The sequence below is a fragment of the Protomyctophum parallelum genome, assembly GCF_964188405.1.
Source record: "Protomyctophum parallelum genome assembly, chromosome: 3".
Classification (NCBI taxonomy): Eukaryota; Metazoa; Chordata; class Actinopteri; order Myctophiformes; family Myctophidae; genus Protomyctophum; species Protomyctophum parallelum.
This window is the reverse complement of record NC_139698.1, coordinates 40,497,182-40,510,752: the sequence shown is the minus strand read 5'-3', so window position 1 is coordinate 40,510,752 and position 13,571 is coordinate 40,497,182. Positions and strand designations below refer to the sequence as shown.

The 13,571-nt window shown below is 42.9% G+C and overlaps 1 protein-coding gene across 4 annotated transcripts; it reads right to left on the bottom strand.

Annotated features, from left to right (window-relative positions):
* Positions 1-1,260: 1,260 nt before the first annotated feature.
* On the bottom strand, positions 1,261-13,524 carry esrp1 (epithelial splicing regulatory protein 1). 4 transcript variants are annotated; one of them, XM_083760255.1, is made up of 16 exons: positions 13,192-13,524; positions 12,819-12,962; positions 11,989-12,105; positions 11,419-11,530; positions 10,477-10,602; positions 10,280-10,334; positions 9,908-10,018; positions 9,601-9,733; positions 9,318-9,360; positions 8,450-8,769; positions 7,187-7,411; positions 6,300-6,555; positions 4,733-4,904; positions 4,128-4,266; positions 3,502-3,591; positions 1,261-2,880 (listed from the first exon to the last, which is right to left on the bottom strand). In XM_083760255.1, the coding sequence occupies exons 1-16, from the start codon at positions 13,321-13,323 to the stop codon at positions 2,746-2,748; spliced, it is 2,310 nt and encodes a 769-aa protein (XP_083616381.1). In that variant the 5' UTR covers positions 13,324-13,524; the 3' UTR covers positions 1,261-2,745. The 4 variants fall into 4 exon arrangements, with proteins under 4 accessions (XP_083616381.1, XP_083616383.1, XP_083616382.1 ...); XM_083760257.1 differs by having other exon boundaries at positions 6,312-6,555; XM_083760256.1 differs by having other exon boundaries at positions 9,908-10,015.
* Between the last annotated feature and the right edge of the window lie 47 nt (positions 13,525-13,571).

The following is a 13,571-nucleotide window of genomic DNA, read 5'->3' as shown; positions in this document are numbered from 1 at the left end:
GCCCTCCTCTTCTCTACACGGCTCACGATGAGTCACATTATAATTGTCCCCCTGCTCAGTCAGTGAACCACCTCAGTAAAAGAAAAGTCAATTCATCTTCCTGAAAGCAAGGCAGTGAAGGTGAAAGCACAGTGGAACAGCTTCCACATGAATAATGGAATGTGCATTACTGTATAGTGTATACACTCTATTGTGATCCTTCAATCATGTGACGTGAGACAACAAATGCAAGCAGGATTATAGAAGATGTCACTTCAAACCACCCAAATACCCAATACAGATTAACTAGTTAAAATTGTGAAAATTACACAGTCAACATAAATAGAAAAGTTAGTGTATTAATATGATGATTTAATTGATGTAATTACACAATTACTCTGCCAGAAAATGTAAGTCGTTAAAGAAACAAGTTGAGTTTTGTGTTGTATTACATAGATACTAATGTGTGTTGCTTGCTATGCTGGTTTAAGGCTAGGTGTTGTTCATGAGTGGGTGAATGAATGTGTTTAAAAGGGCTCAGGTTGGGTGGGGTGCACAGTATTGTGTTACACAATGCCAAATCTGCCCTGAGGGGGTCCGTCATCTTTTTGTCTCTATCCCTTCTCTCTTTACCATGCTTGCTCTATCCATTCTTTACCATCCCAACCTTCCGAGAAGAAGGCCATCCTGTCATATAATGTCCTGTGTGTCTGAATGACAATAGTGTGTCTTCACAATGGTGTGTATGTGAGAAACACAGCAAGGTAATCACTATGGACGTGAGAGGGAGTTCCCAGAGCCTCCCCTGCATCACAACCTCCATCTGTGATTGAGGAACTCGCTGTGCACTTCTGTACTATCACAAACTCTCCCGATACAGACAGCTCTCCACCAGCACAGGACCGTGTGAAAAGAAAGTTTTCAACATGGTGTCATTATAGGCAAAAACTTAAACAAAATATTATGTTGCAATTGCAGAAACAGCATATTTAAAAAGTCTCTGCTAATCTCTGCAAAAATGTTTTTAAGAGAATTAAGTGGTCAAGAAATACAATAAAAATATGAGCATCTAAATTAAGTTGCTTGGAGACCAACTTTCCCCCAGAAATGCAAACAACGTACTCCCTCAGCAAGCTCCATGGAAGGAGCGCCATCTTCGGCCGCCCCACTTTTTCCTGTAAATATATCTATTACTGCTTTTAGCATTGTTAAAGATATGTAGTGTATTGTATGTCATGATATAATACTGTTTTCAAACTGCTAATAAAGTATTCAAAAACCTTAAACTTCACATGTAATGTTTATTATACAGTTGCAGCAGGATGCCCTGAGCACGGGGCCAACTGACAGAATGAAGACACAGTGTTAGGGGTGTAACTAGTGCATGCATAATGCTATGCAGTGATATCATCCCCTGTGGACACGTGCACAGTAACATGGAGTCCATACAGAACCTCCCGCCCCGGGAGCACAAGGGAATCAAATTCACAGGATGAATGTCAATAATGTCCTTCAGTTGCGTTCCTTGTCAACTTGTCCCTCACCTACAACTGATCAAACAGCTGTGAATGGAAGGAGAGAGGGTTTCTATGTGGAGAGACCTGTTTTGCTTCCATGACATTCCCTGACATCAGCAGGGGTGGGGGTGGGGGCGGGCGGCGGCTGCCGGGTGGAGACGGAGGAAAGTGAAAGATCTTCTTTGCTGTCCTCTCCGGGAGTGAAAATGTGTAATAAAATCTGTCAGAAACCACTTGTGGCTGCTGAGCATCATTGAGCCTGTGAAATGACCTCCTCTTAAGGAACACAGCCCTGTGGTAAGGTTACTGCCAACTGCCGTTGTCTTCGGCTCAGGTTGGTGTCGAAGACAAAAGAGAACTTTGGCATTATACAACATGGAACTTGATGGAAGTAGCCTCATATATATATATATATATATATATGAGGCTACTTCTCCCACCTTCAACTTTATTGTCTCATCACAGCTTTGCATGTGTAAAAAAGTGGGTGAAATTATTTCTCGTATATATGTATCCAATATACATATAGGGTTTGGGGAGGCAAGAAACGTGCCTGTTTGGCCTGATGGCAGTGATGGACCATTTGACAAGCTCAGACAACTTCCTGCAACGTAACATGTATGGAGAACATACTGCTGTTGTACTCAGTAGTAGTCGTACTCATTAGCAGTGCATTGGTATTTGGCATCATGTAAACATCTCAAAGTGGCACTACCAACTTCTTCATGCACAAAAGCTTCCAATACAATCATTGAATGTTGTGTTGGAAACACAAAATGTATATAAACAAATAAGATAAACATATACAGTATTAAAATGTATCAATACAGCTACAGTATGCATAATACTCATTCTTATCTCTCTCGCATTCATTCATTTTCACTCTGCTTTCACTCAGGGGGCACAAAGGAGTGTTTTAGCTCGATAGGTAAGTAAGTCGTTTTTCTTTTTCTTCTTTTTCTTCCTTTTCTTTTTTTTAGCACATGACTCATAGCAGTTATAATATAAACATGTTAAAACGTCTCTATAAAGCTTTTTAAAATACACTGTGCAATATAAGACAAAGCTGCTATCTGGGCTAAGGCCACATTGATTTGATATCAAATACATTAATTTCTGTTCTTAAACATATAAATAACAACTAAAAGACTATTATTTTCAAAACCTAGGAATACGATAGGAGTCTTTTGACTTATGCATTTTGTCAATGGTCTTGTGTGTGCATGTGTGTGTGTGTGTGTGTGTGTCCCTACAGCAGGGTCAAATCCAGGTACTGTCCTCCGTGCTTGGCCAAATGAGGGGGGAAGGGCATCAGAGGAACATCACCTCCACTGGAATGACCAAACAGACTGCTGCTCAGGAGAGACATCGACTCAGCTGGACTCTACAGAGAAAGAGACGAGGGCAGGAGTGTCAGCATTGACTGTACATAAATACAGATCCATAGTAGTACACACTAAAATCCTCAGTGTCAAATTAACTCTGAGAATGTAAACAAATTGACCTGTACCAGACTACCAGCAGTTATACCCATCACCTTCTCCAACCACCTCATTTTAAGCCACCTCCAACACTACAACACTAGAATCAATGTCAGGCTATTATAGTGATTTCCTGCCTATAGCACAGGAATAGTCACTATAGCATCAGAGTGATTCGCTATATCAGAGCTGTAGATTCAATGAGGGAATGGTGCACGACCAAGATCCAAGAAAGGTCCAAGATTGGTCCAAGATCCAAAGAAATGCTTAAACTCCCAAGAGATTTCCTCTAACCACTTAAAAGCAGATGAATCACATGGCTATGGCCTGTCATCGACACAAGCATGTTGTGGTTAGTGGAAACTTTGTTTGTCTAAACAGAGACATCCCTGTCACACAGAGTTCCTGTGACCCACTCCTACAGTCACCACTAGCTCAGACGGAAAGCCACGATCCACATCCCCTTACTGGCTCTTCAGCCAATCCTTACCTTCCACCTGTCTGAGACACCTTTAAATACACACCCATTCTTTGGGCTGCGTAAGCAAAGTCCTGGTCGGGTCGTGAGCGTGCACAGGCCCATGGGCGTGCATGAGACCATCTTCAGATGCGTACTGGGGAGGGGAGGAGGAGGGACAGAGACACCAGGACTGAGACACAAGAAAAACACATAGGCTGCTCTACAAACCACGTTAACTGAGACTAGCCAACACCTGGCAGAGGCAGAGTAGTGCTCTTTATCTAAAAATATATACTTGGATTGAACTCCATGTGTAGATCATGGAACAAATATCTTGTGCAACTGTACGGTTCTCTTCAGAGTTTAAATAAGACTTCTGGCAATTCAAGTCTATGCAAGCAACAAGTGTGTGTGAGAGAGAAACAGGGAGAGTAGACCTGATAAACTAGTTTGATAGCCTCTGGGCAAACACAGTGGATGCCTGGTGATACACACCCACAATAGAAGAATATTTGAATACAGCATATAGATCCTCCAGGGAGACATGTGAACAGCAAACGTGTACAGGAACGGCAAACACGTTCTTGACATATGCACGTGTGTGTGTGTGTGTGTGTGTGTGTGTGTGTGTGTGTGTGTGTGTGTGTGTGTGTGCCAACACCCTGCACACACACACAGGTGATTTCATACCTGGTAGCCCTGTACGGCGTTAATGAGTTCTTTGACTCCGTTGCTGTAGGCCAGGCCAGGCATACGCATCAACCCCCCTGGAGAGGAGAGCGGGGAGGGGGAGGGGAAGAAACCTAGAGTGGTGGGGGAACCAGGTGGACTGGGAGAAACAAACACAGGGGAAGTGGGACTGTTAGGAAACATTGGGAATATTGAAAAATACGTCCTTTTAAATACGCTTGACAAATAATAAACAGATTTTCGACAATAACATGGAATGAAAAATACTTAAAAATAATTATTGCATTGGATAGTCTGCAAGTGATCTGTGGTCGCAAGGAAAGTTGGCTGACCAGGGAGAAAAAGAGGTCGGTGCTGTTTACCAACTTCTGATACCGCACGGTTCAGTTATTAACTACCCTTGTCCCTAAGTCCTTCTCCTTGACAAAACCACACACACATCCATCACGTCCCAGACCTTCCCTCTTTCTTTCATACAATACCAGTGTATAGTGACTTTTATCTACTTGGATAAGAGGTAGAATCATTGTTGAATCACGAATGCCAGTGGAGCTGCACAATCCCACAATATAAATGAATAAGACGTATTTGTTATTGGCCATTACCTGGGGTAGTAGGCTGCGTAATTCATGTATATCTGAGCTGAGGGGTAGTAGGCGTGTCCCGGGTGCAGGTGGCGGGGAGTCAGCAGTACCTGGCCGATAGGAGGATAGAGCCCAGCAGCCTCGGCAGGTAGAACAGCGGGGGAGGTGAATGAGTAGGTTGGTGGAGACAGACCTGGAGATGAGAGAGGGGGGAGGTGGGAAGATAGGCTCAAAAAAACTAAGTGAAAGAGATACATGCTTCATATGGAATGAATGAGTCCATTAGAATTCTCATCATTGTTTGTTTTAGAAAGAGTTCATGCAGTTCAGACAAACAATGACCCCTCCACTACTGTGTGTATGTGCAATAGACCATTGTCACATGGTGGTCATTTTGCCCTTACATTATAGTCACGAGGGAGGGAAACCCCACCCCGAGTATCACATAAGAGCAAATTGAGCATCCTGTGAATATGGTTAATTGTCTGCAAGCATCCTATAAGAGTGTGGTTTTCTGTATACCCTATCCAGTCAATATGATATAGGCCTCATTACTACCTACACAGTATTTGCACTGAATTCAAGCGCTCTCTGCTTTTCACTCAAATGTGAACTCATGTAATCCATCTAAAGTAACCATTCAAAAGCATTGAATACGTTTTATTCATTGTCGGCGCGCATAAGTGCACATTGACAGTGAAGTGAGAGAACCAGAACACAGAACATCTCTACACACCAGCGCTCAGCTTCAAACACCTCTCCCACAGCCCCGCTGATTGGACAAGCACAGGTGGACACACATCTAAGACCGGGGTACTGATTATGTCTGATCAACATACCAAACCCAGCCTGTTGTCAATCTGACGAAATGCTGCAATCCTGCTGAAATAACCACTACCGATCACAGTAACTACTGTGTACACTAGAGTAAGGGACTAAAGCCGGAGTTATACTTAGTTGCACGCAGGTGTCCTGCATGGAAAATAGTCGCACTGCAACGCATTGGGAGCTTGTAGATCTGCCATTTTCAGTGGGCAACACCGGAGCACAACCAAGTATAAATCAGGCATAATGGTGGGATTAAGAATTGGGTGACACATGTGATGTTGCAACAGACTATTCATTCAGAAATGTGTGAATACCAGAGATGGAAATTGAAATTGTATAGAACAGATCATTCTCTACAAGGTTTCTCAGTGCATGCAAACATCACCCCCCAAAAATAAATCACAGTGAATTACAAAGGGAATAACCAGGAGTACCATATGTACACGCATATAAACATGCACACACAAGTTCACATTGTACATGCACACGCACACACACACACACACACACACACACACACACACACACACACACACACACACACACACACACACACACACACACACACACACACACACACGCTTCCTACCCCTCCTGGTCAGACCATACGTCCCCGTCCTCCCAGTTCTAGATTGGAGAGAACCCAGAGAAGAGAGAGGGGCAGAATTTAACCTCTAACCTCTCACCTCTGCCCCCCGTGGCAGGAGCCCTGCACCTACCCCGCGTTCCCGAAGCACCCCCAGCTCCCAGCGGCACTTACGTCTGGACTTACATGGCGGCGGGCTGAGCCCTGTCCCACTCCGGCTGCTCCGGCTATGTGTGTGTGTGTGTGTATGTGACAGCGAGCCTCCCATCAGCACCAGGCCCATCTCCTCCGCGCTGCAGGGGAACACCTCCACGTAGCGGCTATTCACGCCTCGCACGCCTGACATCACTTGCTTGTGGAGCCGCTGGGAGGCGCCGAAGGCCCGCTCTGCCGAGGTCATCTGTATGAAACAATCCCCTGATGGACGACCCTGAAGACAGAGAGATGGAGACATTGAAGATTAGTGTAAATGTCTGTCGGAGAAGCATACATCAATGCATTAATGCATGCAATCCCGTAGTAGGCGTAGTGCAGTGGTTGTCAAAGGTTCAGTACCCCCATTTTCCCTGATTTCTGAATCCAAGTACCCTTTAGCCAACAACATTTTACTTAAAAAGCTGCAAAAGAAAATCCAAGCTAGTGGTGCTATGAATGAATATAACCCACCTTTTGAATAATATAACTTAAAAATAAGTAATTGAGTGAAAGAGTTATAATTAGTGCCTTCCGAGCAGATTCATTTCAAACTGTGGCCATAACATAAGTCCAGTTTTGATAGGTTAAAATAATGTTAAAATAAGTGTTGCTTTCTATTCAATAACAGCTTTAACATTATACGTTAATGTTATACGATAGCGTTTTTGATTTAATTTGGTTTAACACTTTACAGATCAGCAGTTCGGACTAGGTATGATGATATGATATGTTTTATCATTAAACACAAAGGTAACATGTATTACATTTTCCACTTTCTCTGTAGTACCTCCTCTGTGAATGAATCCCTAGCCGTAAACGTACTATCATTTGAGAAACATTGCTATAGTGTTGAGTGCGAGAGGTACCTGCTGGTTGAGCACCATGTGCACACCATGTGGTCTGATGTCCTGTGTGAACTCCCCCAGAAAGGTAAGGATGTCCTCTATGGTGGCTGTGTAGGGCAGCCCCCTCAACCGCAGGCAGTCCCTCATGCCGCCAGGAGGGGGCAGGAGAGATACTGTGGGTAGCACTGACACCAGAGGGGCGGGAGCCACAGGGATCAGAGGTGCCGACGAGTACCGGTTCAGCACCTAAAACAAACACACATATACACACACACACACACACACACACACACACACACACACACACACACACACACACACACACACACACACACACACACAGTTACAGTTACATACATCTCCAGAACCTAAAGCGATATATCTTCAACAGTGACTCACTCTCTGCATATACTGTCTCGCTAATACTTTTGCTGACAGAACACTAATCCACAACACATCATAGTCTATATGGATACTGCATCAATGGGTCAAATTAATAAAAAAATGCAAAACACCCTATTCACTTCAGTACAGTTTTGTGTAATGTTACAGTTACATTATGTACCAGCAGGACAATTCCTCACTTTTGGGATGTGACTGTAAATGTAGTATGTGGTGTAATGTTATACAGGAACGGGCCTGTTGCCAACAGGACACCGACTTGTTTGCAGTGCTACAAAAGAGCCATAAAACCCTAAGCCTCTCGCAGTCACATTATTCAACCAAGAGACCACTTCCATAGATAATGTACATTGTACATTCAAAATCAAATGCATGTTTATCAATTCACTGAGATAAGAACATCATTTCAATGTATTTATCCCACGAGACACAAAAGAGAAAGATAATGGTCATCTTTAACACATCAGAGAATTATGTATTTGTCCAAAAAACCTTCCATTATTAAGAAGAGCTTGCAGTAAAGGTGAGGGAATGGCACCCACCCACACACACGTGCAGGCGCGCACGCGCACACTCCTTATCATGCAGTTCCCACCCTTAAACAGTCTTCCAATATTTCCTATAAGTAACCTACACCCACACATTGTCTTGCCCAGGTCTGAATGCACAAAAACAAGAACCTACCAACAATAACTCTGCATGCTTCTACAAAACAAAAGAAATTCGAGGAGGTAGATCTGCAATCCTCAGGTCAGGAAAAACAAGCAAAAATCCACCTCATTTTCAAGTCTCACATCAAAGCATGCACGCGCACACACACACACACACACACACACACACACACACACACACACACACACATACCTGCACCTGCACGCCTACCTGTTGCACCTCTGCAGCAGTGCTCTTGAACAACTCGATGTATCGCTTTCCCAAAATGTCTTTGTGTTTCCTTAGAGCACACTGGGCCTGGTCCTCACAGGCAAATAAGACGAAGGCATCGCCAGTGGGTCGCCCGTCCGGGTAACGAACAAATAGGATGCCGTCCTTTCCTCCGCTGACCGGACATGCCTCTTTGAGGCCATCCTCCTGGCCAAAGAAGGCCAACACCTGCTCATGTGTAGCAGTGAAGGGAAGTCCTCTCATCCTCACTATCACCAGGTCCTCCCGTGACAAGAACACTGCTACCTCATTGGAAGTGCCTGACAAACAGAAGCACCTTGTCAAGCCAGAACCAAATAAGTACCAACTACACAGTAAATAAAAGTATAGTCATCAGCATTTACATTTCCCACTCTTATGCCATACTTGGGATGGGGCTGGCATGAGCCTAAAGTCAAAAGTCATGCTATTCAGGCCATTATGAGGACAACTTGTGCCATGTCAATAAATGGCATCTTGTTTCTGAAAGAAAGACATCATGGGATTATGATGAATTGCTTTGATTGCAGTGATTACTTTCACCTATGCTACCGTAGGAATGATTGGATTGATTCTATGCCAAGAAATCCACCCCAAACACGTTCAGACTAAGCAGAGACTATCATAGTGACAGCACGTTGCATTGGCGTCTTCACACACCATTGACCATATTCACATGGCAGCCATTTTGCTGTTACGTCATACTCAACATTCCAATGGTCCACATTGAAACCTTGGTTGAGTTTAAGTTTCAGTATATTGAAACCTTGGTTGAATTTAAGTTTCAGTATGTGTCTCTAAGTTTCAGTGTGTGGCTGCAATTTCTTACCTCCTGCTATTTTAAGGAAGTCCTCTCCTGTTGCTTTGTAAACCTGACAATGGAAGGAATGAGGCAGTCAATTATCAAGCAATTAATTTAATCATCAAATCACTATGATATGATGACTTGAAAGAACTTCTGGGTGATCCTTTTTATTAGTAAACCACTAAAGCCCTATTTCAGAAATAGCAATAATAGCTCATCTGTATGAAACAACATGTCACAACATTGTGAGTTTTTAATTCTGCTATGTTTGAAAGATTTTAAAAAGAGTTAATATGGTTAAGCTCACCTCTATGTATCTGTTTCCCATATGGTGTTTGTGCCTCTGTAGAGCCAGGTCTCTGTGCTCCTCATTGACAAAACGAACAAGAGCCTCTCCATTCCTCCTCCCCTGAGCATTTAGACACAGCGCAGCTCCACCTCTGAACAACAACACAGCATTTATATATGAGATTACAGCACTCAATGCCAAAATGTTCCTACAAACATTTACCAATGTGAGGTCTCCAAACCTTCTCCTTCTCTGGATTGATGATACGCATGTGACAAGTCAACACATCACTTGCTAAAGACATTGGCTTGAAAAACACACTTACTTAGCAATGTTGAGTCCTCTGAAGAAGCGAGCTATATCCTGGTCAGAAGACTGCCATGGTAGACCTCTGGCTCTGATCACTGTGTTGTCACATACCTTCTCCATCTTACTGCTGCACGCACACACACACACACACACACACACACACACACACACACACACACACACACACACACACACACACACACACACACACACACACACACACACACACACACACACACACAGAAAAGAACTTCAACCACTTTAGCCCTATACTTTGTTGTACAAGCTCATAACACATTACAATTGTTGCGAGCTTGTAGATATATTTGTTTTTGGTTGAGTTGGTTAAGTTAATTTTATACTTTACAAAATCAAAAAATACACTTACCAAGTGCCAGTCTCAAACTTTTCACTTATTCTCTCTGGATATTGTGACTTGTGACCTGTGACGGAAGAAAAATCGATATCTCAGCACTCCTCCTAAACAGTTATATGATATCCTGTTAAGTATTAGGTTAAATGTCTTCATATTAGAATAATTCACGTTATGTCAAATAGTGAATAGTGATAGTGTATGGCACTCACATAGGGGCTCAGAGATCAGGGAAAGGACCACGTTGGCCATGGTCTGGACCTGTTGTACTGCTACCTCTGGGGGCAATATGGCGGACGGATCCAGAAGGGCAGGTGGATCAACAGTAATGCTCAAAGCTGAGGGAGCAACAGTTAAGGGGAAAACTACAGTTTGTGGTCAAATGTGTCAGAAAACAAAACAATTTCCCTTTACAGGTGGGCTTGACAATATGTATTAGTCTGTGTGTAAAAGAATGAATGTAAACATGAAAAATAAATGATAGTGAGAAGCAGCCCAAATGAGAGGGAGAGAGAGAGAGAGAGAGAGAGAGAGAGAGAGAGAGAGAGAGAGAGAGAGAGAGAGAGAGAGAGAGAGAGAGAGAGAGAGAGAGAGAGAGAGAGAGACGAGTTCTCCTGTTGTAATGGGTGTGTGTGGGTTAGCCCTGTTGGCTAAACATGCTGTCTTTCACTATGCACTGAGCAAGGTACTGCCTTTGTTTCTCTATTTGCATTTCAAAACCACTAGTCTTGCAACCAACACCCCATGGCTTGTGAACGTCTGATGTGTGTGTTTTTGAGTATTATGTGCTCACCACACATCCATCTGGCTCCCTAATGGCTTATTTATTTATACTCTGTCGCACTATGACATTTTGCTTGAATCTGGTCAGCAACATAGTTGTGCGAAGGAGTATAAATTGATCTGATTGCTGACAGAGCCCAACATGATTGAAACAAAGTGATTAGTACACAGAGCACTGACAACACCAGGTGATAACCACTTAAGCTCTATTTTATACTTAGAATTAGCAGATGTATAAACTCACAATGTGATGCAACGCAGCTTGTATATCGGTGACGGCTACTTTAGCTAATTTTGAAATAGTTTGCCTTTGAAGACATGCCCAAAATAGGTACGGCAAGTTTAACATGGTTAATGTTATGGAAGGATACATTCTGCCATGATGTGCACATCCAACACCTTCAGATCACATGTGGGGAAGTGCTTCCTGAACTCCTTCCGCAGGTCATAGAAGGAATAAAAACAGTCTGGCACTGGGATGTTCTAGAGAGGAGGGAATGTCAAAGTCAACCAACATGTTGGAAACAACTACACTGAAATGCAAGCAGGATGTGAATATGTGTCACAGCAACAGCTGGATGATGTGGGTTTACAGCAGCTGCAGTATATTTATTGCTGTCATATTCCTATTTGCTCTAGAAAAGACAGTAGTTCCACTATGTGTACAGCTGTTTAGGTGGGATATGTTGACAATGCACATGGGGTATAGTGTCATCTGTGTTCATGTCTGTGTTATCAAGTAGACAACTGGATGCCGTTCTTGTAATGATGCTAAATGTTTAACATAATGCAGTAGTAAAGGTTGTCCACTCTGGCGATGAGGCCTGTGCCCTCCATGGTTGTAATGATGCTAAATGTTTAACATAATGCAGTAGTAAAGGTTGTAGCAGCAGCGAATGTCCACTCTGGCGATGAGGCCTGTGCCCTCCATGGTTGCTTACCTTGCCTGCAGCCTCAGGGTGGATTACTTGGCGGATGTGGAGTTGCCCGTCTGTACACAAACACACTGAAGTACCTGTGCCCATGCTGTTCACCTCATTGGTCAGCCTGAGATGAAACTGAAAAGATAGGCACATAGCCATAGTGTTTCCTTTTAATACAGTGCCTGCTCGCTTGCTTGCTTAGTTTCATAGATAAACTGAGGTCAGGCTCTATTTTGTTGACATTTCTTCTCTTTATTGTTGGTCTTATGGCACTCTGACTTCTGAAAGGCTACAGTATACTAGAGGCCTGGGTACGTTTATTCAACTTCTCTTACACATATTCTAAATTAGTTAATTTACATTTTGGGGAAAGATAGAAGTCCTTATCACTTAACTGACTTAACCATGACTGCTCACACTGTAGTTTACATTTACTGTCCATGATTTGGTTATGAGGGCTCTACAACATCATCATTGAAATGCACTGCCAAAATGTTTATTTTTTCCTCTCTGTAAATATAATTTGTATTTATTTGTTGATGCCATGCATTAATGTGTTCATATTATATGCTCTGTTGATTAATTGAATAGGACCACAATGGAAACAAGTCCCCAGGACTTTTTGGTGTTATCCTTTAGTTTATACTATATCCTATAAATGCTTTACTGTTGAGATTTTTTGACTAGTATTCAATCAATCAGTATTTTGGTAGTGATTTGGGAGTGAATTTAAGAAGGTACAGTTACAGTAGGCTATGACTTTCCAAAAGTGACAGTTATTATGATGTAATAGACCTATATAAATTACACACCAACTTCCGTGGACCCAGCAACAGCGAGGTAAATACCTGGTTTAAAGCACTCTCGAGGTTTGCGGCTGTGGAGACGAATTCTGCACCAGATCCTTTATCACCCCCCACCCCATCCTCCTCTTTTTCTTCTGTCAAGTCTGAGAGCTTGGGCTTAATCAAGAGCTCATTCACCCTGCCCAACTGGTTTACAGAAGAAGGAAAAAACATGTCAGACTTGAAACAGCAGAAACTCCCAGGCTAATTATCTCTTATTAGGCTATGCCACTGACTTTACAACAAAGACATTTCACTTTTAAACATCGCATAGCTCTCATGCTATTTACAGGCAGTAATTATTTAGTCTACCTGGCCATTGTGGCAAACAATATCAAAATACCATATTCTCTTTGGAATGATAGTGAAGTTTTACCTTTTTGTTCTTTAAATCCACCAGCTGCCACACCAACTGCACGAGCTCCTTCTCGTCCGACCCCAGCAGGTCCCCACTCGCGCCAGATGTGGTGGCGAACAACACCGCTAGGTAGTCGACCTGTGCCGTCATTTCAGTACAAAATACAAATAATACAAACTAATCTAACAATACAAAAAGATCAAACTAAAAAAAAGTGAAAAGGACAAAAGATTCCAGCTAGCAGTGCGACCTATAGCTACCTACACCTGACACCTAAACACATAGGTGTGCTCAACAACTCCAGCTTTCTTCAGTGCGCAAGAAATCTATGCAAACCCACCCAGCAGTCACCATCGCTGAGTAATGGCTGAAGTACGTTGCCTACCTACCAGCCTACC